Below are 22,614 nucleotides of genomic sequence, written 5' to 3' on the forward strand. Positions count from 1 at the left end.
GTGAATGTGAATATACTTAATGCCACTGAACTGTACCCTTAAAAATTAGTTAAATGAAGGGGTGCCTGGCTGGCTCGGTGGGTGGAGCAGGCAACTCTTGATTTCGGGGTTGTGGGTTTGAGCCCCACGTTGGGTGTAGAGATTACTTAAAAATATAATCTTTTGGGTGCCTTGGTGGCTCAGTCGATTGAGCAGCCGACTGAGGCTCAGGTCATGATTTCATGGTTTGTGAGTTCGAGCCCCATGTGGGGCTTTGCACTGACAGTGTTGAGCTTGCTTCGGGTTCTGTGACTCCCTCTCTCTGCCACCCCCGTGCTCATGTGCACATGCGCGCGCACTCTCTCTCTCAAAAATAAGTGTTTTAAAAAAATTATGAGACTGACATGCTGCCCGTTGTGCTAAGAGGGCTGTAAACATTTTAAAAATTAAAAATAAATAAAAATAAAAATATAATCTTTAAAAAAATGACTTAGAGATGCAGAGGTGGCTCAGTTGGTTAAGCATCCGACCCTTGATCTCAGCTCAAGTCTTAATTTCAGGGTCTTGAGTTCAAGCCCTGCATTGAGCTCCAACCTGGGTGTGAAGCCTACTTAAAAAAAAATTTTTTTTTTAATTAAAGATTTAAATGATAAACCCTGTGGGGTATTTGCTGCCATTAAAAAACCCTCCTCACTTCATCAGGGTATATATTAAAATTGGGACAATTCAGAGAAGATTAGCATGGTTCATGCATAAGGATGACACATGTAAATGTGTGAAGTGTTCCATATTGAAAATAACAACAACAGAGAGGTGGCTCAGTCGGTTAAGTGTCTGACTTCGGCTCAGGTGATGATCTCACAGTTCATGGGTTAAAACCCCCATGTTGGGCTCTGTGCTGACAGCTCAGAGCCTGGAGCCCACTTCAGATTCTGTGTCCCCCTCTCTCTCTGCCTCTCCCTGGCTCGTGCTCTGCCTCTCCCTCTCTCTCTCTCTCTCTCAAAAATAAATAAACATTAAAAAAAAAATGACAACAACAAAAACACAGTAGCCACAACAAAACCCCCAACATCACCAGCATTTTCTCTGGAATTCTCCATGGCCTCATAACAATTTCCTCCTAACTCCCCAGAAGCAACTAGTAGCCTCAATTTTGGATTTATCTGTTATTATTCCACTGCTTTTTTATACATGTTGTCTACACTGGCTTCTTTTTTTTTTTTTATTTTTTTTTTAAATTTTTTTTTTTCAATTTTTTTTAACGTTTATTTTTGAGACAGAGAGAGACAGAGCATGAACGGGGGAGGGGCAGAGAAAGAGGGAGACACAGAATCAGAAGCAGGCTCCAGGCTCTGAGCCACCAGCCCAGAGCCCGACGCGGGGCTCGAACTCACAGACCGCGAGATTGTGACCTGAGCTGAAGTCGGACACTTAACCGACTGCGCCACCCAGGCGCCCCTGGCTTCTTTTTGAACCTTATGTAAATAAACTTTACCTTGTACCTTCTTCTGCAACTTGCCTTTCAACTCAACATTGTTTGGCTAGTCTTCACGTGCACGTACGCAGCTATACGTCTCTTTCACTGCTGTATACTATTTGGTATTACATCACATATGTCACAGGCCTCCTCAGCTCTTCTCAGCCTGCCTTCTCAGACAATCTCCCTTGGTGACCTGTTCCATCCTGACCCTTACACGGTGACCGATTCTGTGTGGGCTCTGGCCAACTAGATTCCATCTCGGGCTTCTCCTTGTGGCAGACATGTGCAGCACTAAGGGGCGTCCGAGGTGCTTACACATGGGTAATCTCCAAGTAGGGGGGGGTTTACGCCCCATGGGGCAAACGTTGGACCAGGAGCCAGCAGATAATTCTCTTCCCTTCTTCCGACCCCCAGAACTGTCCAAGATGCTGTGGTAAATATGGCCACTCCTTGGTACCCTCATACTGACTCACCCTCTTTCCCTGTCTCACTGCCCCTTTTCCTCTCTCTTGCTTCCTCAGGACTGCATTCTCCGATAAAGGAGTACTACACTAACTTTTGGTGCAGACTGCTTTCTGAGGAACCCAAGGAAAACATTCTGCAATTTGTCCATTCTCCTGTTGATGAGCATTTGGGTTGTTTCACTGTTTTTTTGAGACTGCATACAATGCGGCTAGGGCTAACTTCCTTGTTCATGCTTCCCAGTGCACTCGTGGCTGTTTCTCTAGAATGTTCCTAGAGTTGGAATTGCTGGATCATAGGTTGTACACTCTTTCAGCTTTACCACACATTGCCCAATTAATTTCCAAAGTGCCGACTTCTATTTCCAGTTTATTTCACCCCTGTCCCTTGCCATCGGCTCACTACATTGGGATCATCCAGGCTTTCTTTCAGTTCCTTTAGTACATGGACTCCCCCATCATAAGGCCTCTACATCTGCTATTTTTTCTGCTGAGAACACTTCCCCTACCCTCAGCCTAGCCAAGACCTCTTCTTTCCACGGGGCTCAGCTCGATGTTGAGAGAAGCTCCTTGGCTTCCTCCTCAACCCAAGACCAGGTCAACCCCATCCTCTCCATGCCCACAGTCTATATGTCAGAGCCTCCTATACCTCCTTGTCATGATACACTTAGTTGCAATGTTCCATCTGTCTGTGCAATTATTGGAACAAAGTCTGTCAACTCTGCTAAGTTTCACTAGCCTGAAAGTCATAGCCACAATGTTTGTTTGAGCTCATTGCCTTATCTCCAGCAACCAACATTGTGCCTGGCGCACAGTAGGACGTTGGTATTCTTATTATTCTAGTAGCTCTTCAATGTTCTCACTGATATTTGAGTCCAGAATGTAATTTTTCTAGCATGTCTTCATATATCTAGTGTAGGCCAATATCATGACAATGTAAACACAATCTCTTTCCTTGAGGAGCTCACAGATCGAAGTCAATAAACATTAATTGAGCCTGCTAGACCCTGACATATTTGAGTGCTTAGCAATGGTTTAATTGACTTAGACATCACCTCTCATCTGAGTATTACTATAATGAATAATGATGATTACTGTTTATTGAGCACTTACTATATACCAGACACTCTACTAAATGCTTTACATTACCATCTTATCCTATCTTCACAATCTACCAGGGAGGTGCTATTATTACCTCCATTTTACAGATGAGAAAACTGAGCCTTACTTAGGAAAGCAAAGTCACTTGTACCAGATTACACAGCTAGTAAATGATGCACACAGGATTTCTCAGCTTGAGTGCCAACATCCTATCGTGATGCTAAATTTCTCCTGCCTCAATTATTCCGCTTTCAGTTAGATTCCAGAGACTGAGTGCTTAATCACAATGGTAAACTAGCGATCATTATGGGGCACTTACCAAGTGCTAATCACTTTGCATCCATCCATTCATTTATTCAACAAATATTTATTGAGAATCTCATGGGTTCAGTTCTATTTGACAGGTGTGGGGGTACAGAGGTGGACAGAAAAGATTAAAATTGCCGCTTTGTGGAGTTGACATCCTAGTGGGAGGAGAAAAACAACAAATAAATAAAAGATCTGATAGATGGTGATCAGTGCTAGAGAAAATGAAAGCAGAAAAGGGAACGAGGTCGTGTGATGACTGGGGTTTCTGTGGTTTCATTTCATTCTCCCAAACATCTATTATTTTCCCATTGTAGAAATGATAATGAGATTAAGAGGGGTGAAGTCACTTACCCACAGGCACACAACTTACAGGCTAAGAAGTCGGGACCTTTGAAGGACTGAGGATTCTACTCTTTGCTGTGCCTCTATTGAGTGCCTAGGATTGTGGTGTTAACAAAAGGAGCATCAAACTTTCTTCTAAGAGTTTATTATCAGAGGTGGGTAAGTTGACCCAGGTGAGTGGAGGACTCACAAAACTCTGCTGAAGCGTCCTTGCCACGCCCAGGGCAGACATTAAGCATGATCCCCTGTGGGAGATGCCGACGCAGGGGCTGAAGTCAAGGCTCAGGCAGATGAATGGATTCCAGAGATCAGGAGCAGAGGTCTAAGGCCCGCTAGGTCATTCTGGGGCTGCTGTTGACCCAGAGGCACTACCAGCCCCAGCCCTGCCCCCACAGCAGGCTCTGTGCCACTCTCCCTTCCGCCCAGGGTCTCCAGACTCCAGGCCATCAAGCCGGGACACCAAGTGGCTAGTGACCAGTGATAAAACCCCTGCATCGCCCTGGGGAAGCCATGCTCACATGCAAAGAGCGGCTTCCCCTCTCCCCACCCAGCATCAGCAACTCCAGGGGCCTCTCAGACCAGGGGGTTCGCAGGCCTCAGCTGCCTGCGATGACAGCTGGTTCCCTGCCCCCTGTCCCTCCTCCCCTCACCCCTTGGCCCCGCGACTCAATTTCTGCCCAGGAGATCTCATGAGATGGCCAGGCAGTCTGGGATGGAGTGGAGGAGAGCCTGGGCTTTGGAGCTAGAAAGGGGTAGAGCACCACCTCCCCAGGCACACCACCTTGTCTGTTGCACTTTCAGAGAACCTCTTAGAACTTTGCATCTTCAAAGAGGTACAGTTTAAGATTTAGTGAAGCTGAAAATAGAGATTTTATGAACCAAGCCCTAGGGACTGAGGATAAGTAATGAACTAAGACCAAGGTCAGTCTCCTCAGAGTCTTCCATCTATGTATCTGTCTATCTATGTATCTACCTACCTATCTTAACATTTATTATTTTTGAGAGAGAGAGAGAGAGAGAGAGAGAGAGAGAGAGAGAGAGAGAGACAAGAGCATGAGCAGGGGAGGGGCAGAGAAAGGAGACACAGAATACAAAGCAGGCTCCAGGCTCTGAGCTGTCAGCACAGAGCCAGCCCCATGCGGGCTTGAACTCACCAACGAACTTTGAGATCATAGATCATGACCTGAGCCAAAATTGGAAGCTCACCGACTGAGCCATCCAGGGGCCCCGGGACATTTCCTTTAAAAGAGAGAGCCAGACAATAGACTGTTCACACATGAGTATTTTATTATAATTATGACAAGTATTCTGAATGGAAAGAGCTTTGTGCTAGGGTAAGCTGGGCAAACTTACCTGCTCTCAATTTGCAAGGGGTGGTCTCAGAGAGTCCTCTCTTTGGGTTGGGGTAAGAGCCAACTGTCCATTCCATTTCAGAGCATCCTGGCCTCACCAGGGTGAAAGGCCTGCTCTGTGCCATGAATAGGTGCTATGGGGTGAAGAGCAGGCTTTCCTACAAAGGCTGCTCTGTGTAGGAATCTAGGAGGCACTCAATAAGTAATTGGTGAATTAATGAAGTGCATTTCAAGGCGAGTTAAAAAGCCACTGACTCCATTTGCAAAGGATGTTGTAATATGGCTAACCAGGACAAGAGAAAAATCTCAGTACTGTTACTCCTAGATTTCTGGAAGGGTGAGAAATTTGGGGACTAAGGGAGGCACAGTAGGGGTGCTGGACTTCCATTAGACGGGTACTTTTTTTTTCTTTTTTTTTAAGTAGGCTCCACACCCAACATAGGGCTTGAACTCACCACCCCAAGACCAAGAGTTGCATGCTCTACTGACTGAGCCAGCCCAGGTACGCTTAGATATGTACTTTCAGAGTAGGTGTTGGCACTGTGCTAGGCAGGAGATACGTCCATGCATGAGGCAGACAGGGGCCCTACAGCCCGAGGGTTCCCAGTGTGCTGACAGCATAGGCAACACTAAGAAAATGTGATGAGTATTATGCAGGGGACAGGAAAGAGAAGATATCAAAGCTGGTTCCGAGAGGATAAGTAAGAGCTATGGAGAGGACGGCTGGCAGGAGAGACAACTCCTGGTGCACAGATCAGCAAATGCAAAGGTCTGGAGGAGAGAAAGCAGCTCTATTCAAAGAACCCAAAACAGTTGAGTGCGATCAGACTTTGAAGGCTTGTTGGGGAGAGAAGGTTGACTTCATTTTAATGAAGACACACACCATGACCACGCTGTTACAGAACACTGGTTCATTCAATCCTCCTGTAGCTCTTATACGTTTGATATTATGACCCCCATTTTACAGATGGGATAACTGAGGCTCAGTTTGGGCACCTTGTGTGAGGTCATATAGTTCACTGGATTTCGGAATTTAGAATGTTCCTTTATGTAAATGCTTTTGTTCTAGCGGTTCCTTTTTACCCGAGGTAATGCGTGTAAAAGGTTTTTTCTGTAACAGACCCATGTCCACATGAGGCTTTTTAGTCCTCTTGCAGGGCTTCTGGCTCCATCCAGTTCAGCCTGCAGCATTCAGGGAGCCCAGGAAGGGGCAGTAATGAAAGCCAAAAGGCCCAATGGCCTCTCTTAAAATTCCCCTGTGTCTATTCTGGTTCCCTCTCTGGGGGCACCTCCAGATATTATCTTCTGCTAAATAGAGAGTTTGATTCTCAGAAGTTCCAAGACGTGGGAGGTTTTAAAAAAAAAAATTGGCAAAGTCAACAACTACAAAAACCCCTGCAGCAGCCTGAGCACAAAGAGTTTGAATTTTGAACAAAGGGCAGGGTGAGACCCGAAAGTAAATGCTGACACATCCTCTCTCCAGCTGTGAACTGGGGGGTCTGAGGGCTGCTGCAAAGGTCATCGGTCTCTACATCTTTGGGGCAGGAAATGCAATTCAATCCTCTCAGTGACTGATTGCTCTGCAAGATTAATGGAATTGGCTCCAACACTGGTCGCTGTTCTGACAGCACAAAAAGTGAATCAGACTTCTCCCTTCCCCTCTCGTCCCACTAAGCAAGGTCAGCTGATTCCCAATTTTAAAAGTTCAAAACTTTTCTCCAGGAAATTTGTCCCAGGGTGTTCCTTTGTGGGGCGAAACTCTACCTGCTGGGCTGAGATCCAAAACGGACACTTGAAGTTCCGGGGAATCTTTCTAGGCTTTTCACCCGTCCCTACTTCATCTTTCAAAATAAAATTGATGTTAAGGGCAAGATCATCCCTGAAAGGGTTAACTGCCAGCCGGGCTGTCAGGCCCTCAGGGATTGGCAACCAACGACAATTTAGCATGATGAAGTAATGCTTGGAGTTTGATTTCCATTGGTTAATACACTTGTCCATCAATCCAAAGATGCAAGTTTTGAAAGTATCTTTGAACTTTTAGGACTCGCCTCCTGGAGTTAACCCCTTAATTAACTCACCTGTTATTTCCAAGTTTCCTTCAGATCCTCGCTCAGGGAGATGTAGAACTCTCGCAAAGTCTTCCCCAAATGCCCAAAGCCAGATGCTCAGGCTGTATGTAAGCTGCCCTGATACTTCAATCTACACGGGACTGGTGGGGGGGAAAAAAAAGAAAAAAGAGAAAAGGTCTTTGGGAACTCCACTCACTTGAACAGAAAAAGTACAGTATGCTGTTCCCCAAAGTATTTTTTAAATTGCAAAAGCAATACAAAATATGACAAAAATCCAGGATTTGGCAAAGTAGGAGGTGGATACGCAAGTCCTTGTTATATTTGGTATATTTATCTTCTATGCCTTTTTGTTTAAAATGTTTGATAAATTTACAAGGGCAAATAATATATGAGATAGTCCCTATATCACTCCCTCAAAGTTTTCTCCCCACTTGGAAGTGATCAAACGTAATGGCTTGTTGCTCCATTCAAGCTCTTTCTTCTTCTTTTTTAACTTAAATGGGATCATAGCATATATGATATCCTGACTTTTTTATTTCTTAACCAATCTTGAACTGTTTCTGAATCACAACATTCAGATTTACTTCATCCTTAGCTAATATTTTAGAATGATGCAGTTCTCCAGACAATATATGGAAAGATCTCCAGATCATATTAAATGCAAAAGGAAAGAGGACAATGGGTAATATTTACGTGACATAATAATAATAATAATAATAACAATAACAATAGAAAAAGTATATAGAAGTGTGTAAATGCATAAACTATTTCTGCTAGGATACCCAAGAGACATGCTAACAAGTTTTCTGGGGATGGGAGTATGGACAGGAGAAACTGGGTAGATGGGTGGGGATGGGGGAGAAAGACTTAAAGCCATTTAAAAAAATTATTTTATTTTTAAGTAATCTCTACACCCAACATGGTGCTCGAATTCATAACCCTGAGATCAAGAGTCACATGCTCCACCCCCCAGAGCCAGCCAGGTACCCTTAGACTTGAAGCAATTTTAAAACAGTTGTTATTAAAAATTTTTTTTGAATGTTTATTTTTGAGAGAAAGAGAAAGAAACAGAGCATGAGTGGGTGAGGGGTGGAGACAGGGGGAGACACAGAATCTGAAGCAGGCTCCAGGCTCTGAGCTGTCAGCACAGAGCCCAACGTGGGGCTCGAACCCACGATCTGCAAGATCCTGACCTGAGCTGAAGTCAGATGCTTAACTGAATGAGCCACCCAGGTGCCCCCAAACAATTTTTAGATTGTGGAATATTTCATAAGTACAATCACATTTGTAAAATTTTAAAGAATACACTCAGGTGTTCACCATCCATATTAAGAAAAAGGAAATCACCAGCACTTCTCCCTGTTCAGAGTTGAGTCTCTTCCTGCATTTTGTGTTAATCACTCATTTGCTTTTATTTATGCCTTACTGCTTATGTATATATGCCTAAACAATATTTATTTGGTTTAGATTTGTCAGATTTTGAACTTTATTGTCTTAAAAGATGAACAAAATGAAGCTCCTGGGGCACCTGGGGGGCTCAGTCCAACTCTTGATTTCGGCTCGGGTCATGATCTCATGGTTTGTGGGACTGAGCCCCATGTCGGGCTCTGCCCTGACAGTGTGGAACCTGCTTGGGATTTTCTCTCTCCTTTCCCCTCAAAATAAATAAATAAACTAAAAAAAAAAAAAAAAAAAAAAAAAATGAAAGTCCTGCCTGAGTAGGTATTATGGATACTACAACACAGAAAGTGAAATTGAATCTGTAAGATCTCAAATCAGGCAACTCTAATGCATACATGTGGTAAAAATGAAACGCTGTACCAAAGAATACATTTTCTGCTCTTTTCCAGGTTCTTCCCCCATTTTTGGATTATATTTATTTCCAAAGAAAATCCTGTATATACGAAAGAATAAATGTAGATACAGATTTGTTCCCTTTGGTTGACCTAGTGGTCAGCACAATTTGGTCAGCACAATTTTTGGTATTCCATATCTCATTGTTTCATGTTTAGGATGTCATGAAATCCTCCCACATCAGTATATGTAGAACTACTTTGTTCTTCTTAATGTTTTGATAACATTTCATTGCACAGAAAAATGGTCCAAGGATTATTTAATCCGCTCCCTTAGATCATATTCAGTCTTTTTCTTTTAAAAAATTTTTAATGTTTATTTTTGAGAGAGAGAGAACGCAAGAGCGAGAGCACAGTGGGGGAGGGACAGAGAGAGACACACACACAGAATCCCAAGCAGGCTCCAGGCTCTGAGCTGCCAGCACAGAGCCCAACGTGGGGCTCGAACTCAGGAGCTGTGAGATCAGGACCTAAGCTGAAGTCGGAAGCTTAACCAACTGAGCCACCCAGGCGCTCCATATTCAGTCCTTTTCTGTTGCAAACAGGGTTACAATGGATTGCATCTTTGTGTTCCTGTCTATCAGCATGATACATATCAGGAAGTGGTTACCCATTTCTAAGGCTTCCTGCCCCATCACCAATTATCTGTCCTTGAGAAGTTTATTTGTCAGATCTGGGCAGGTGGGACAATCTTCTACCCAACTGGCATCCCCAGGCAGGCACGCAGAGTGACTGGTTGAAGGGCTAACACTCCAAACATTCACATTGTACCAGATGGCCCCTTTTAGGAAACCTTTGCAGACATCCCTTGTCCTCTTCCCCCACCTCATCATTCCAATAGTTCATTTTCTCAGGGTCCCTTCGTTCATTCCACAAATATTTCCAGAAGGTTGATTATGGAGACCCAGTGCCAAATCAGAGTGTGAGGCAGCTTGGTAGGTGAGTTAAGACAAATTCTGGAAAACACTAAGATTGCACAGTCCAATAATGGTAGACACAGCTACATACATACAGCTATTTATATTTTAATTAAAATTAAAAAATAATTTAACATTCACTTCCTCAATCTCACTACCTACATTTCAAGTGCTCAGTAGCCACATGTGGCTAGAGGCTGCTGTATTGGACAGCGCAGACATAGAATATTTCCATGATCATGTCCTAGGGGACAGCCCTGCAGAGAGGTATAGTAAATGATAAAGGCTGTGAGCTCCGGATTCCTATAAGCCCTGGATGCAAATCTTGTCTCTGTTATTTTACAGCTGTAAAATTTGGGCAAGTAACCATAAAGGTGGCAAATTCTAGACTCTCCCTCATTAGGGTTTAGATGAGGATTCAAAGAAATAGCAACTGTGAGTACCTTTGCTTAAAGACATAGTAAGCATTCAAAAATCAGGAGTTCTTATAAAATCATGTATGAGTGTGAAAACAGCTTCAGTTTCTAACAGTTTGAAAATCTAAATTCTGGGGATTCCTAACTCCCTTTGGAGCTGTCTGTCCACTCCCTGTGCAGCCTGGAGTATGTCTACAATCAGAGCTGGTTCTTCTGTATCCCCTCTGTCTTGAAGCACAGAGCTGCTCAATCAACCTTTGATGAATGAAGAAATGAATGAATGAGGCCAACACAGCCAGGATTTGACTGGGCCCTTTGTAAGAATGAGAAGGAGGGTCCGGGAAGTCATTATTACTAAGTTTCAAATACAACTTGCCTGCTCTTTTTTTCCTGCAAGAAAAAGTACTTCTCTTGGAGAAGCACCTTAATCTTCCCTTCCCTCTCTCACCTACCTCCGGCTCCTCTGGGACAATTAGCCAACACCAGGAGCTCAAGGGTCTTGGCCCTTCCCCCTTTGGCCCAAAATAACCTCCTCCCCCACTTTGAGCAAATGCCTGGAATTCTTTCAAGGGGAGGACAAAGCCTTTCATCTGCCAATTACTGATAAAGGGAAAATGCAAATATCGGTGGGGAAGGTGATCCATCAAGGACCCAACATTTATTGAGTGACCACTTAGGACCAGGCGGTAGGGTAGGCTTTCTGGGGGAGTCCAAGGGGAACAAACCCAGGCTGGCCCATTCTTCTTTCTGGTCTGTAGTTTCCTTATGGTTTGTAAAGGGAAGGGATTAAATTAGGTGACTACTCAACCCCTTTCCATTCTGACAGGCGAGGACCTCCCCTTTGGGGTGATATATGGACTTAACTGTTTTTGCAGTGAGGTGCCTGCCATCGGATCTTTTCCTGACACCAGCCTTTGGGGACACCATGAGGCCACATGGGGAGAGAGAGAAGGGTCTATGGGAGGAAAGGAGAATCAGGATCAAGCATTCTATTTCACTTTTACCTTATTGCACTTAACTTCCTTTTCTTGACCCTCCAGCCCAGACACCCTCCTTTGAACATGTTCATTTCATTATGTGGGAGCAAGGAAGGTGGTCAATATCCAAAAAACCATGAGATGGCGGAACCAGGCTCTGGTTTGAGCCCCGCCAACTACATTTACAAGCTTGTGAGCTTGGGTGAGTGGTTTTGCCTTTCTGAGACTCAGTTTTTCTTTGTAATGTGAGGGATAACCAGACTATTACCCTTCAAGGGGTCTTGTGTGAAAGAGAAGCAGATAAATTGGTTCCTGGTTCTTGACAGGGGCTGAAGGCTAACCCCTTCTCACTCACACTGAGCTAACCTGGGCAATTTCAGTCTGGAAACAAATTTTGATATTTGCCATCTAGTGGACTGGGATTAAAACAAACTTCAAAGAGCAGTTTTTGGGGGTGGGTAGAAAAGAATATAGAAAGCTAGGACAGGAAACTTTAAGGTGAGTGAGGGGGAAGCTATCTCTTAGGGTGACCAATCCAGGGCTGATAGTTCACATCCGATCTCTGATGGGGAAGCCACTTCCTCTCCACACCTCTCTGTCTGAATGGAGTGTTGACTGGGGACCATATGGGGGCAGAGGAAATCATCCAGATTGATAATTTCTCTGAGCCTCAGTTTTTCAAAACTACTTGCTCCAACTATCCTACAGGGGCTAATGGCAGAAATAAAAAACATGGGAAGTTTTTGGTTTTTTTTTTTTTTTTTTTTTTTTTTTTTTGTCAAAGCCTGCTATGAGCACCTGTAATGTTCCTTTATTGTAGCTCTGGTGCCATGTGGTTATCTCCTCCTGATCGTTACCCCAAAGATCAGGCCTAGTTGGGCTAGAGGAATGTTTAGGGCCAGCTTTTCTCATCATCAAAGTCTAACTGACTATTACTTTTCATAATGGAATTACAGGACAGCACATTTAGGATTACAGTTTTGGGGGTGGCCATGGCCAACCAGGTATATTGACAGAAAGCAGGAGAGTGCCAGTACCTCTGCCAAGAATCCCTACAGGATTAATCGAGGGGCTCCCCAAGTTCCCCACGCCCCATCCCAGAGCTTTCCCCCGACTTTTCTCTTATAATCGGCCAATGAGGGCTTACCCTTCGCCTGCTTGCCAGCTGCGTTAGGAGGCGCCAGATCCGATTCTCTCGGTATTTCACTCCTGAGCATCTATTTCCTTCTCTTGGCGAGCGCAGGGACCTTTAAAAACTGTCCAACTTGTGTTCCAGGGCTCGTCGCCTAGTAAAGGACTCCACAGACGCGGGCAGGATGAATGAATGAAATGCAACGTCTTCCGGTCAACTCGGGTCTGAAAAGGCTCTGGTCTGGCTGTTATTTCCTGTACCTGCGTGTGTGGGTCCGTATCTTTGAGTCCGGGAGTTTAAAAGTTATGCAGTCCGTACAGGTATGGAGCTGCGCTAATTTCTTCCTGAGCCCCCAAATGTCTCCTCCACATGGCAGGTCCGCATATGGGGGTCTGGAGAGGATCGTCACCCCCGGCACCACCCCCCCCCAAAAAAAAAACAAGACATGCAGCAGAAAAAACAATTATATATACAAAGCTCTTTGAATTTGGGCCGGCCACGTAGGTAATGGGGTGGGGTGGATGAAGGAAGAGGAAGAGGGGTGGCCCGTGGGGGCCGTGGGCAATGGGGGCAGGAATTGAGGTGGGGGGTCGTTTGGGGGGTGCCAGGCCTCGGGGGCTTTCTAGCCAGCAAGCTCGGCTTGCATTTCCGCGCCTCCCGCTGAGGCCAGCCGTGCAAATCTGCACCTCCCTCCCCACCCCCTCCTCCTTCCCTCCCTCCCTGCCCCGCCATCTCCGGGATGCGCCCGCCGCCTGCAACTCAGCCCTCCAAAAGTCAGCTCTGCACACAACTCCCGGGCGGCGGCGGCGCCTGCGTGCAAGGCGCACTCGTGACCCAACAACAAAACAGCGATGCCAGGGCGCTAACGGCGCCCGGTGCCTCCCGGGCGCCCTCCCCGCCCCTCACCTCCTCGGGCAGCCGCCCCCGCCCCCCCCATCCCGGGCCGACTGCCCCCTCCACTAGCCCGGCCGCGGGCTCAGAGCGCGATCGGCAACAATGTTTACGTTCCGGGGATTATGACGTCGACGCCTCCCCCCCACAACTGCTGAAAATGGTTTCCTAGGACTTTGCAAACGGATCTGCTTAAGTGTTGGTGCAAAACTTTGTAGATCTCGGCTCTGGCTTGCTTTATTTATTTATTTTTTGGTTTGTTTTCTTTGGTCTTCCCTCCTTCCCCCCTCCGCCAAAATGCAGGGGGCAGGAGTGTTGACAATTAATTGGTGAACTCTCCTAAAAAAATGGAGGCAGAGAAAGACTCTGGAAGAAGATTGGTGTGTAGCTTTTTTTTTTTTTTTCCAAATCTGTATCTGGTAATGATAGATCTATTTTTTTTTGTTGTTGTTGTTTCTTGCTGCCTTTTCTTTCCTTTTCTGTATTTTGCAAGAGGACCGGAAAAAAATATAATAAATTGCATGCAAAAGGAAGCAAGCAGCTTACTCCTCCAGTCCCTTGTGAGGCTCAGAGTCTCAGACACTTAAGTGGGGAGGTGGTAGAGGGGAAAGGCGTGGAGAGGGACTGAGCGGGCTCGGGGTTCGCCCGGAATCTGGGGGGCTGCAGGGCCCGGCGCTGGGCGGTCGAGGGAGGAGGCAGGGGATGCGGGGAGTGGTGGGGGAGTCTCCTTAGGAAGTGAGTGTGCGCGCGCGCTTGTGGGGAGATGAGGCAGCTGCTGGTGCGTTTTGGGGTCTACGATGGGAGCTTTGTGGCGGGCCGTCTGCCTCTCCCCCTCCCAAGCCCCGACCTCCCCCTCCACCTCTTCTTCTAGCATTGGCGGGCGGTCGGCGGGGGTGGCTGGGGTCTCAGCCCTTCCATTTCAGCTTTCCAGCTTCCCGAGTAGCTCGGGGGCGTCTCCAGTCTTAGAAATGCCGCCGGCCCCCGGTTCCGGCTTCCCGGCTCTGTCGCCGCGGCCGCCCGGGCTGCTGTTAGCGCCGAGCGGGGCGCTGCGGCGGCTCCTCCCGGGGCCTACAAATGCCCCGCCAGCCCGTGCGCGGAGCCCCCTTCGCGGGTTACATAACCAGGCTCCCGGCCGAGTGGGCAAAACTCAACACCTATCGGGGGTGGGGGGGGGCCAAGGGAGAGCCCCCCAGATGTCCTTTCCATGGCCTCCAAAGATGCAGGAGGGGAGTGCCCTGTACAGGGCACAGCCGGTCCCCGGGGGTGCGGGCCCCTCTCGTTATCCCGGTTTTCAGCATCTTTGGCATTTGCGCAAAGTTGCTCGGGTCGCAGTGGTGGGGTGCGGGGGGCGCGCGACTCCTGCACCTGCTTGAGCTGGGCCTAGGGTAAGAGACGACCCCCAGTCCCCCCAATAATGCCTCGGGCTCTCTGGTTTGGGTCCCTGCAGCGCCCGATTGACCGCCAGAGATACGACGAGAACGAGGACTTGTCGGACGTGGAGGAGATCGTCAGCGTCCGCGGCTTCAGCCTGGAGGAGAAGCTGCGCAGTCAGCTGTACCAGGGGGACTTCGTGCACGCCATGGAGGGCAAAGGTGAGGCGCCCCCTCCTCGGGCCGCGCTCCGCGCCGCGGGCCGAGCGCACGTGGGGAGGGAGCTGCCGGTGGCTGGGTTCGTATTTCGCGCCCGCGTCCCCCATTCCAGGGGATCCGGTGACGAAACGAGGCCGAGCACTGGGGGGGTGGGGTGGGGTGGCGAAGGAGGAGGGCAGGCGGGAACGGGAGCCGGGCGTGGGCCTAGACCCGGCCCGCGCCCACAGTGGGCCCCAGGGTGGGCAGAGCCAGGGGACTGGTGGTCAGAGGGACCTGGGGACTGACGGGTGGGCCGAAGGAGGGCGGGTGCGCGGCATTCTACCCCTCCCAGAGCCAGCTCAGCTCCTTGTAGCTGCGTGAGGTGCGGCTGCCTGTCTGGGAGAGGGGCTGGGGTGTCCCAGGGACATTGTGATGAGAGTCCCCCTAGGCCCGAAGCCTCCCAAACCCCGTCCTATTTCGGGCCGTGCCGGTTAGGAGCTGGTGCTGGGGATGCTCTGGTTGCTGAATGATGCCTCCTCAGCCCCTGGGATCTGCAGAACCCCATAACCTTCTGGTCTCTGCCAGATTTGAAGAGGCTGGGTCAGTTCAGAGCTGTTGTCTGGAGCCCCCAGTTATGCTTGAGGCCTCTGGCCCTTCAGCCTTGACAGTTTGAAGTGGGGACTGGGGGTAAGAGAGTTCTACCCCCTCAGGCTTCAGGCTGAGATCCCTGACCACCGGAGTTTGAAGTGAAAACTTGGGGTAGCCCTCTGGGGAACCAAGTCTCTTCTCAGACTAAGACTTCGAGAGTTCTGTCCCTTGTAGGCCCTGCCAGTCTAGAGGAGAAGTTGGGGAAGCCTCTGGGGTTTTGGGGTGCCACCCCTAGATCTTCACGGCCTGAGTTTCTCCCTGGCTCTAGTATTAGAAAGGTGTCTGTGGTGTCCCGCCAAGGTTGGGGTGATGCTTTAGCTTGGTCTGAGACTTCCAGAGGCCCTGTGTGGCCTCTGGCTCTGCCTGTGGGGTTGGGGCTTTGGAGATACCCCTGCCTACCTAGGTATTTCCCTATGCTCTCTGGGGTTTCTAAGTTTGGTTTTTTCCTCTCAGATACTCAAGTTTCTTTTATAATACACCATTTCCATTTTGTTGCCCCCCCCCCCCCCATCCACCTTGGAAAACCCTTCCATCCCTCAGTGAGCTGATAACAGGGGAAAGGCCTCCCCCTCCAGGTTCTGGTTGAGTGGCTGGGGCTGTAGGTTAGCCCTCAGATGAGACAGTCCTGGCTTTGCATTTTTGAAGTTTCTCCTTTGTGCCCACTGCTTCCTGGGGTTCAGTGGTAGGGGGTAGTTGTTGGGGGAGGGAAGAAGAACTTTCTTCCAGCCTGCCAAGTCTTAAGAGCATTGCATATGCAGGCAGACAGTCTGGGGGGGGGGGGGCAGGGGGGTGGAGAACTAGTCTCAACTACATTTAAATTTCCTTAGCACAAATGGGATTTTAATTCCTCTCGTTTCCTTCTCATTTTGAGTTTGGTGAATCCTATGAGAAAACGACATGCAAACTCTTCCTAGTTATTTGTGAGGAATTCTCAGCCCCAAATCTGAGTGTTTTCTCAAGCTCTTTTGAGGAAGTTGAAGCTGGGGGGGGGGGGTGTTGGAGCTGGGTTTTGGGTGTGGGCGTGTAGGGGGTGGATTCCAGCTAGGGAGAGTCCTTAAATCTGCTGTCCAGGCTCTTTTCAAAGGAGAGGGTCCTTGCGTTTTGGTAGTTAATTCGGATCTGGCCCCAAAATTCGAGGGAGGAGCTGAGAAACAGAAGGAGCCCTTAGCCTGGATTCAAAGTAGAAGCTTCTTAAACTTCTCTGCCTTTAAATCCTTAGGAATCCCCATTCACTGTGAGCCCCTGGGGATCTGAGCTGCTAAGGTCAGGGCTTTCCCCAGCTCTGGTTTTGTTCTCTCCCTCTGCTCTGAGCAGGGTTGCCTTGGCCTCCTCCCCCACCAAGCTGCCCTGGTGAACCGTTTGCCTGGGGCAGGGGCTTCAGTGGCCTGTGATCTCTCTTCTGACTGGCCAGGGAGGGCTTGTGCCCTTGTGGAGTGCCTTGGTTCACCTGAGGCTTTGGGGATGTGATGGTTTATCTCCGCTTCCCTCAACTCCCTATTTAGGGATAGGGAAGGTTGGGTCAGATCCCCTGGTTTTGGAACTCGAAGAACATAGAAACTAAGGCCTCCTTCATTCTCCAGGGCTTTCGTTAAGGGTTTTGGGGTCTACGCTAGACAAACCCGGGACAGAAAACTACCTTGTGAATTTTCTTTGGGCCTCAGTGTGCCCTCTTCACACAGCCTTCACCTGGGGAGCATTCTGCTCTGTTACCCAGTTGAAGCAAGTATTGTGATAGCTGCAGCAGAATTTCACTATTAAGACAACAAAGCTGTGCCCAGTTCTCTAGTTATTTTGGCACCAAATACACAGTTTCCAGGGAAACCAGCTTCCCCCCCCCCCTCCCCTTCACTATGCAGGATATTACAATAAGATCTTCCCTGATGCTCAGCTACAATGAGAACTCTCCTCCCAGCCTCCTCTCTGGGGCTTCAGATCCTCCCAGGTGGTATTCTTCAATTTTGCACTGCCTTTACTTTCTGAGCTCAGCTTGGGGTGCGTTTCTCTGTCCCTCTTTCTCAGCGATCTGGGGCCTTTTTCTGTGCGGGGCCCTTTCATGAGTCTCCCTCCCCACCCTCCCTGGCCTTGGGCTGCTCATTGACAAGTTCTGACCCGTGGGGCATGCAGGGAATGACTGAGTAGGCAGAGGAGCTGATAGTTGGCCTGGCTTCTCCTGGGCTGTGCCTGCTCCATTTCCTTGTCGTTTTACGGGGAGCTTTGCCCTAGAGCTGGTGCCTGCATCGAATATAACCATGTCTTTCCTCTGACCAACTGATCGTGGTTCATTTGCTCCCTCATGACTTAACCAACCTGTTTTAATTCCAATATCCAAACAGATTTCAACTATGAGTACGTGCAGAGAGAAGCTCTCAGGGTTCCCCTGATATTTCGAGAAAAGGATGGACTGGGGATTAAGTAAGTTGCTGAAACTAATTGCTTCTTCCCATGTCTCACTCCCTTACAGTTTATAGTTTGGGATGGATTTCCTGAGCCCTTCTCCCCACCTCTCATCACAGAGAAGGATCTTTCTTCACTACCTGGGGATAGAATCTCTTTGTTCAAGGCCTGACAAAGGGGAAAAACTCTCCAAAGACTGATCTTTTTCAGGGAATTTGGGCAGAGACGACAGAGGGTACTTGAACAGTGTTCACTTCTTTCCCTGACCCATCACAGTTAACGTCCAATGACTTTCTAAAGAGAACATAGTACTCCCCAAATTAGGAAACTGAGGCAGGGCCTGAGCTGTGAAGGGATTGGCCAGTCTCTAACTCCAGAGGCAGGGTACCTAGATACATATTTTTCTACTCTGGACTCCCACTATGTGGGAAATTGGTCCTTTTCTGTGGAGGCATGTTTCCTAGGTTGCCAGGCTGCTTGCCTCCTCTTTCTCTGCCCCAGCACCTGCCTCCCCAACAGTGTGCTGTTTGGTTTCCCTTCTCTTTGAGATCTGTCAGAGCTCCAGGTGGGGTGGGGGAGATATCTGACATCAGGGAGGAAGGCTGGAAGAACAGGTTTCCGCCCCTTGGGCTGGGGTGGAGAGGAGGCTGTGGGTGGCATCCCAGCTTGCCTCCCTCTCCAGCATCTACTGCCAGGCTCGCTCAAGAGTCTCATTCCCAGGGTAGAAATCAAACCTCTGGCGTCACTGTGAATTAATAGTGAATGTCAACACAGTCATTATGGCCTATGTTACCAAATGCCCGGAATTGGAATGATGTGTGTCTTTTTTTTTCCCCCTTTGAACTTAAAGGGATCCCTCCAACCCTCCATAGAGCTCCTTTTTATGGAGATTGTTTGCTAGGGGAAGAGACAAAGAGAGGGCTGCTGACCCTAAAAGAAAGCAGGTGTTTGAATGCCTAGCTCTAGGACTTACCTTTGACACCACAATTCAGTCTTCCCCTGAAAAGTGGGGTGGACAGTGGATGTCTCATCCACTTTTCTGTGGCAGTGCTGAATTCCTACTGGGGAGAGTGAGGGGGTTTGGTTTGCCTACTGGAGTGAGGAAAGGGCTCGATGGTTGGAGAGTGACCCTCTCTGGGGGCACTCACTGGTCTATCCCCCTCCCTCTGGATTATCTCATTCTGGGTTCCCCAACTGAGAGCCAGGGAACGCTCTTGGAAGAATGGTTTCCCCCTGCCCCAGAGTTGGGTCTAACTCTGTTGTTTCTGGCTTCTCAGCAAATATCTGTGCTTCTCTTTTTCCAGGATGCCTGACCCTGATTTCACAGTCCGAGATGTCAAACTCCTAGTGGGTAAGTTGCTCACTGTGTGTGCAGCTCAGAGATGCCAAAGTTGGGGGGGGGGGGGACAAGAGGCAGAGGTCTTCGCCACCCTCCTGTTTAGATTTTTAACTGCCTCTGAAAAGAAAGTCCCCGTGGGAGGAGGCAGGAGCAGGTGTGAGCTGCAACCGTCTCATTCCGGAGAACAGGTCAGATTGCAAAGTCGTAAGAAGCTGTGTGAGAGGGTGTTGGCCAGCGCACAGTTTTATGAGGGCTTATTTGGACCCTAGCCTCCATCACAACACAATCTTAGATCTCTCCTTTGCATTGTTTGGGGCTTGCTGGGTAAACACTGGGTGCTTTGTGACCCCTGAAAGACTTTCAGACTTTGGAGGGGAGGGATCCTGCTTCCTGCTTCCTCAGGGTTCTAGACAGGTCTAGGGTGGGGTTTGCCACTGAGTACCCAGCATATGCTTATTAACTCCCCGAGCACCTGCCGAGTGTGCTCTGCAGAGTGATCACTTAGTGCTCCAGACTCCTGACCTGGCATTTCAGATGTTACAGGACGTCCTTCAATAAATCCGTTCTTTCCAGAAGTGTTTCTCAAGTAGCTCCTTCATGGCAGGCAAGTTCAGAGCTGTGAACATGACAGACAAGATCCCTGTCCTCTTGGTTGGAGTGATAGGCAACAGACAAGTAAATAGTTTTTAAAAATCGATACCTTTTTGGAAGATGATAAGGCCTATGAAGAAACAAGGCAGGGTAATGGGCTGTGTCTTAGATGGGCTGGTCAGAGAGGGCCTGGGGTGTGTGTGTGTGTGTGTGTGTGTGTGTGTACATATGGACAGAAGCCTGACTGATGAGAAGCCAGCTGTGGGAAAGAACATTCCACATTGAGGGATAGGCCAGGTCAAAGGCCAGGAGGTGGGGGACGAGTGGAGTGAGTAAGGGGGAAAGGAGAAAAGGGGAGAGGTCACAGGGCCAGAGCCATGTAGGGCTTTACAGGCCCTGGTGGGGAGTTTGGGTTTGGCTCCCAGTGTGGTGGGAAGCCCTGGGGAGTTTTAAAGTGGGGTGAAGGGGGTAGACATGCAATCTGATCACTCTCTTTGGGAGAGGTTTAAAAACACTTTTTTAATTGACATAAAATTCATAGGCCGTAAAATTCACTGTTTAACCACTTTGGAGTGTATAACTCAGTGCTTTTAGTACATTCACAAGGTTGTGCAGCCATCGCCACGATATGATTTCAGAATCCTATCACCTCTAAAGTCAGCCCTGTACCTCCCAGTTCTCCTCTGCTTTCAACTCCCAACAACCAGGGATGTGCTTTTTGCCTCCGTGGGTTTGTCTGTTCTGGACATTTCGTGGAAGTGGAATCATATGATATGTGGCCTTTTGTGATTGGCTTCTTTCACTTAGCATCGTGTGTTTGAGGTTCATCCATGTTGTAGCAGGTGTCAGTGCTTCGTTCCTTTTTTTTTTTATTTATTTTTGAGAGAGAGAGAGGGAGAGAGAATGAGTGGGGGAGGGGCAGAGAAAGGGGGACAGAGGATCTGAAGTGGGCTCTCTGCTGTCAGCACAGCAGACATGGGGCTCCAACCCACAAACCCACAAACCTTGAGATCATGATCTAAGCTGAACTTGGACACTTAACTGACTGAGCCACCCAGGTGCCCCAGTGCTTGGTTCCTTTTTATGGCTGAATATGATTCCAGTGGACGTGTGTGCATAGACCACATTTTGTTTATCCATTAATCAGTTGGTGGACATTTTGCTTGTTTCTCTTTCTCTCTGTTACACATAATGCTGCCATGAATATTTGTGTACAAGTTTTTGTGTGAACACATGTTTTCATTTCTCTTGGGTCTACACCTAGTTAATTGGGTCATATGTTAACTTTATTTAACCCGAGGAACTGCCAGACTTTTTCAAAGCAGCTGCACCATTTACATTCCCATTAGGAATGCAGGAGGGCTCCAATTTCTCCACATCCTCGCCAAACCTTGTTATTGCCTGTCCTTTTTTTTCCTGTTTTAATCTTTTTTTTTAAGTTTAAGTAGGCTCTACGCCCGACATGGAGTCCAACATGGGGCTCAAACGCAAGACTCTGAGATCGAGACCTGAGCTGAGTTTAAGAGTCGAACATTTGGGGCACCTGAGTGGCTCAAGTTTTTAACCATCCGACTTGAGCTCGGGTCATGATTTTATGGTTCGTGGGTTCCCACATTGGCCTGCTTCAGTTTCTGTGTCTCCCTCTCTCTCTGCCCCTCTCCTGTTCATATTCCATTTCTCTCTGTGTCTCAAAAATAAACAAACATTAAAAAAAAAGAGTCGGATGCTTAATAGACTGAGCAACCCAGGCATCCCTGCCTGTCTTTTTCTTTTTCTTTTTTTTTAACGTTCATTCATTTTTGAGAGACAGAGCGGAGGCAGGGGTGGGGCAGAGAGAGAGAGGGGGAGACACAGAATCCAAAGCAGACTCCAGGCTCTGAGCAGTCAGCATAGAGCCTGACGTGGGGCTCGAACCCACAAACCGCGAGATCATGACCTGAGCCAGAGTTGGACGCTTAACCAGCTGAGCCACCCAGGCACCCTAGGACATAATTTTTTTTTAAGCTGGATTCTAGAAATGCTGAAGGAAGTGAACATCACAGCAGAAGCTGCAGACTTTCTGACCCTGTGCAGAAGATGGCATGATGGACCCCCAAAATTAAGTCTTGGCACATTCGACTCATTCTGGGGCCACAACCCCACCCTACCCTTTGCTGCTGGACAACCTTAGTTTGAGGCCCACCTCTGCCAGTTGACTGATTTGGGGCATGCTGCTTAATCTACCTAAGCCTCTGTTCCCTCATCTGCAAAATAGATCTAGTAGCAGAATCTGCCTCAGAGGAGGATTCTAGAAGAGAATGAATGAATGCTTGGCATTTCGTTGGCAGACAAGTGCTTGATGAATGGTCCCTGTTATTATTTATTATAAAGGAAGGCCATGGATGTGATAAAATTCTCTTTTTTAGTTTATTTTGTTTTTTTGAGAGAGAGAGAGCAGGGGAGGGGCAGAGAGAGAGGGAGATCAAGAATCCCAAGCAGGCTCCACACTGTCAGCGCAGAGCCCGCTGTGGGCTCTAACTCATGGACCATGAGATCATGACCTGAGCCGAAATCAAGAGTTGGATGCTTAACTGAATGAGCCACCTAGGAGCCCTGATAAAATTCTCTTTATGAGCAAGGATGAAAGCTAGATTCTCAAGTCTGAGGTTCAGGCAACATCAGAGTCTTAGTAATGTTGCTCTTGGCCCTTTTGAGGAACTTAAAAGCCCTTTGCAGTTTTATTTTGCTCTAGTCATTTCCAGGCTTCTACTGCTTTCTTTGCACCTCATTTGTCTGGTTGTTGAAGCAAGAGGACT

General features: G+C 48.0%; 1 protein-coding gene, 1 long non-coding RNA gene and 1 other non-coding gene across 9 annotated transcripts in view; 2 read left to right on the plus strand and 1 right to left on the minus strand.

Annotated features, from left to right (window-relative positions):
• Positions 1–22,614, plus strand: part of KDM2B (lysine demethylase 2B) — a 152,934-nt gene that overhangs the window by 13,585 nt on the left and 116,735 nt on the right. For 3 of the 7 annotated variants that reach the window (XR_006210196.1, XM_042963056.1, XM_042963057.1), the window contains exons 2-5: positions 12,533–12,708; positions 14,727–14,871; positions 17,829–17,907; positions 19,194–19,240. Coding sequence is in view for 6 of the 7 variants with exons in the window: in XM_042963056.1 (XP_042818990.1) it covers positions 12,577–12,708; positions 14,727–14,871; positions 17,829–17,907; positions 19,194–19,240 (403 nt within the window). In the remaining variant the exon portion in view is untranslated. Of the gene's footprint in view, positions 1–12,532; positions 12,709–13,392; positions 13,660–14,726; positions 14,872–15,321; positions 15,448–17,828; positions 17,908–19,193; positions 19,241–22,614 lie in introns of those variants that run through there. The other 4 variants (XM_042963058.1, XM_042963059.1, XM_042963060.1 and 1 more) reach the window with 4 other exon arrangements.
• Positions 663–774, plus strand: LOC122232890. Its single transcript, XR_006210285.1, has one exon. It is a non-coding gene; the product is annotated as a U6 spliceosomal RNA (small nuclear RNA).
• On the minus strand, positions 4,937–12,934 carry LOC122232795. Its single transcript, XR_006210198.1, has 3 exons — positions 12,404–12,934; positions 11,144–11,234; positions 4,937–7,233 (listed from the first exon to the last, which is right to left on the minus strand). It is a non-coding gene; the product is annotated as an uncharacterized LOC122232795 (long non-coding RNA).

This window comes from Panthera tigris, chromosome D3, assembly GCF_018350195.1.
Source record: "Panthera tigris isolate Pti1 chromosome D3, P.tigris_Pti1_mat1.1, whole genome shotgun sequence".
Classification (NCBI taxonomy): domain Eukaryota; kingdom Metazoa; phylum Chordata; class Mammalia; order Carnivora; family Felidae; genus Panthera; species Panthera tigris.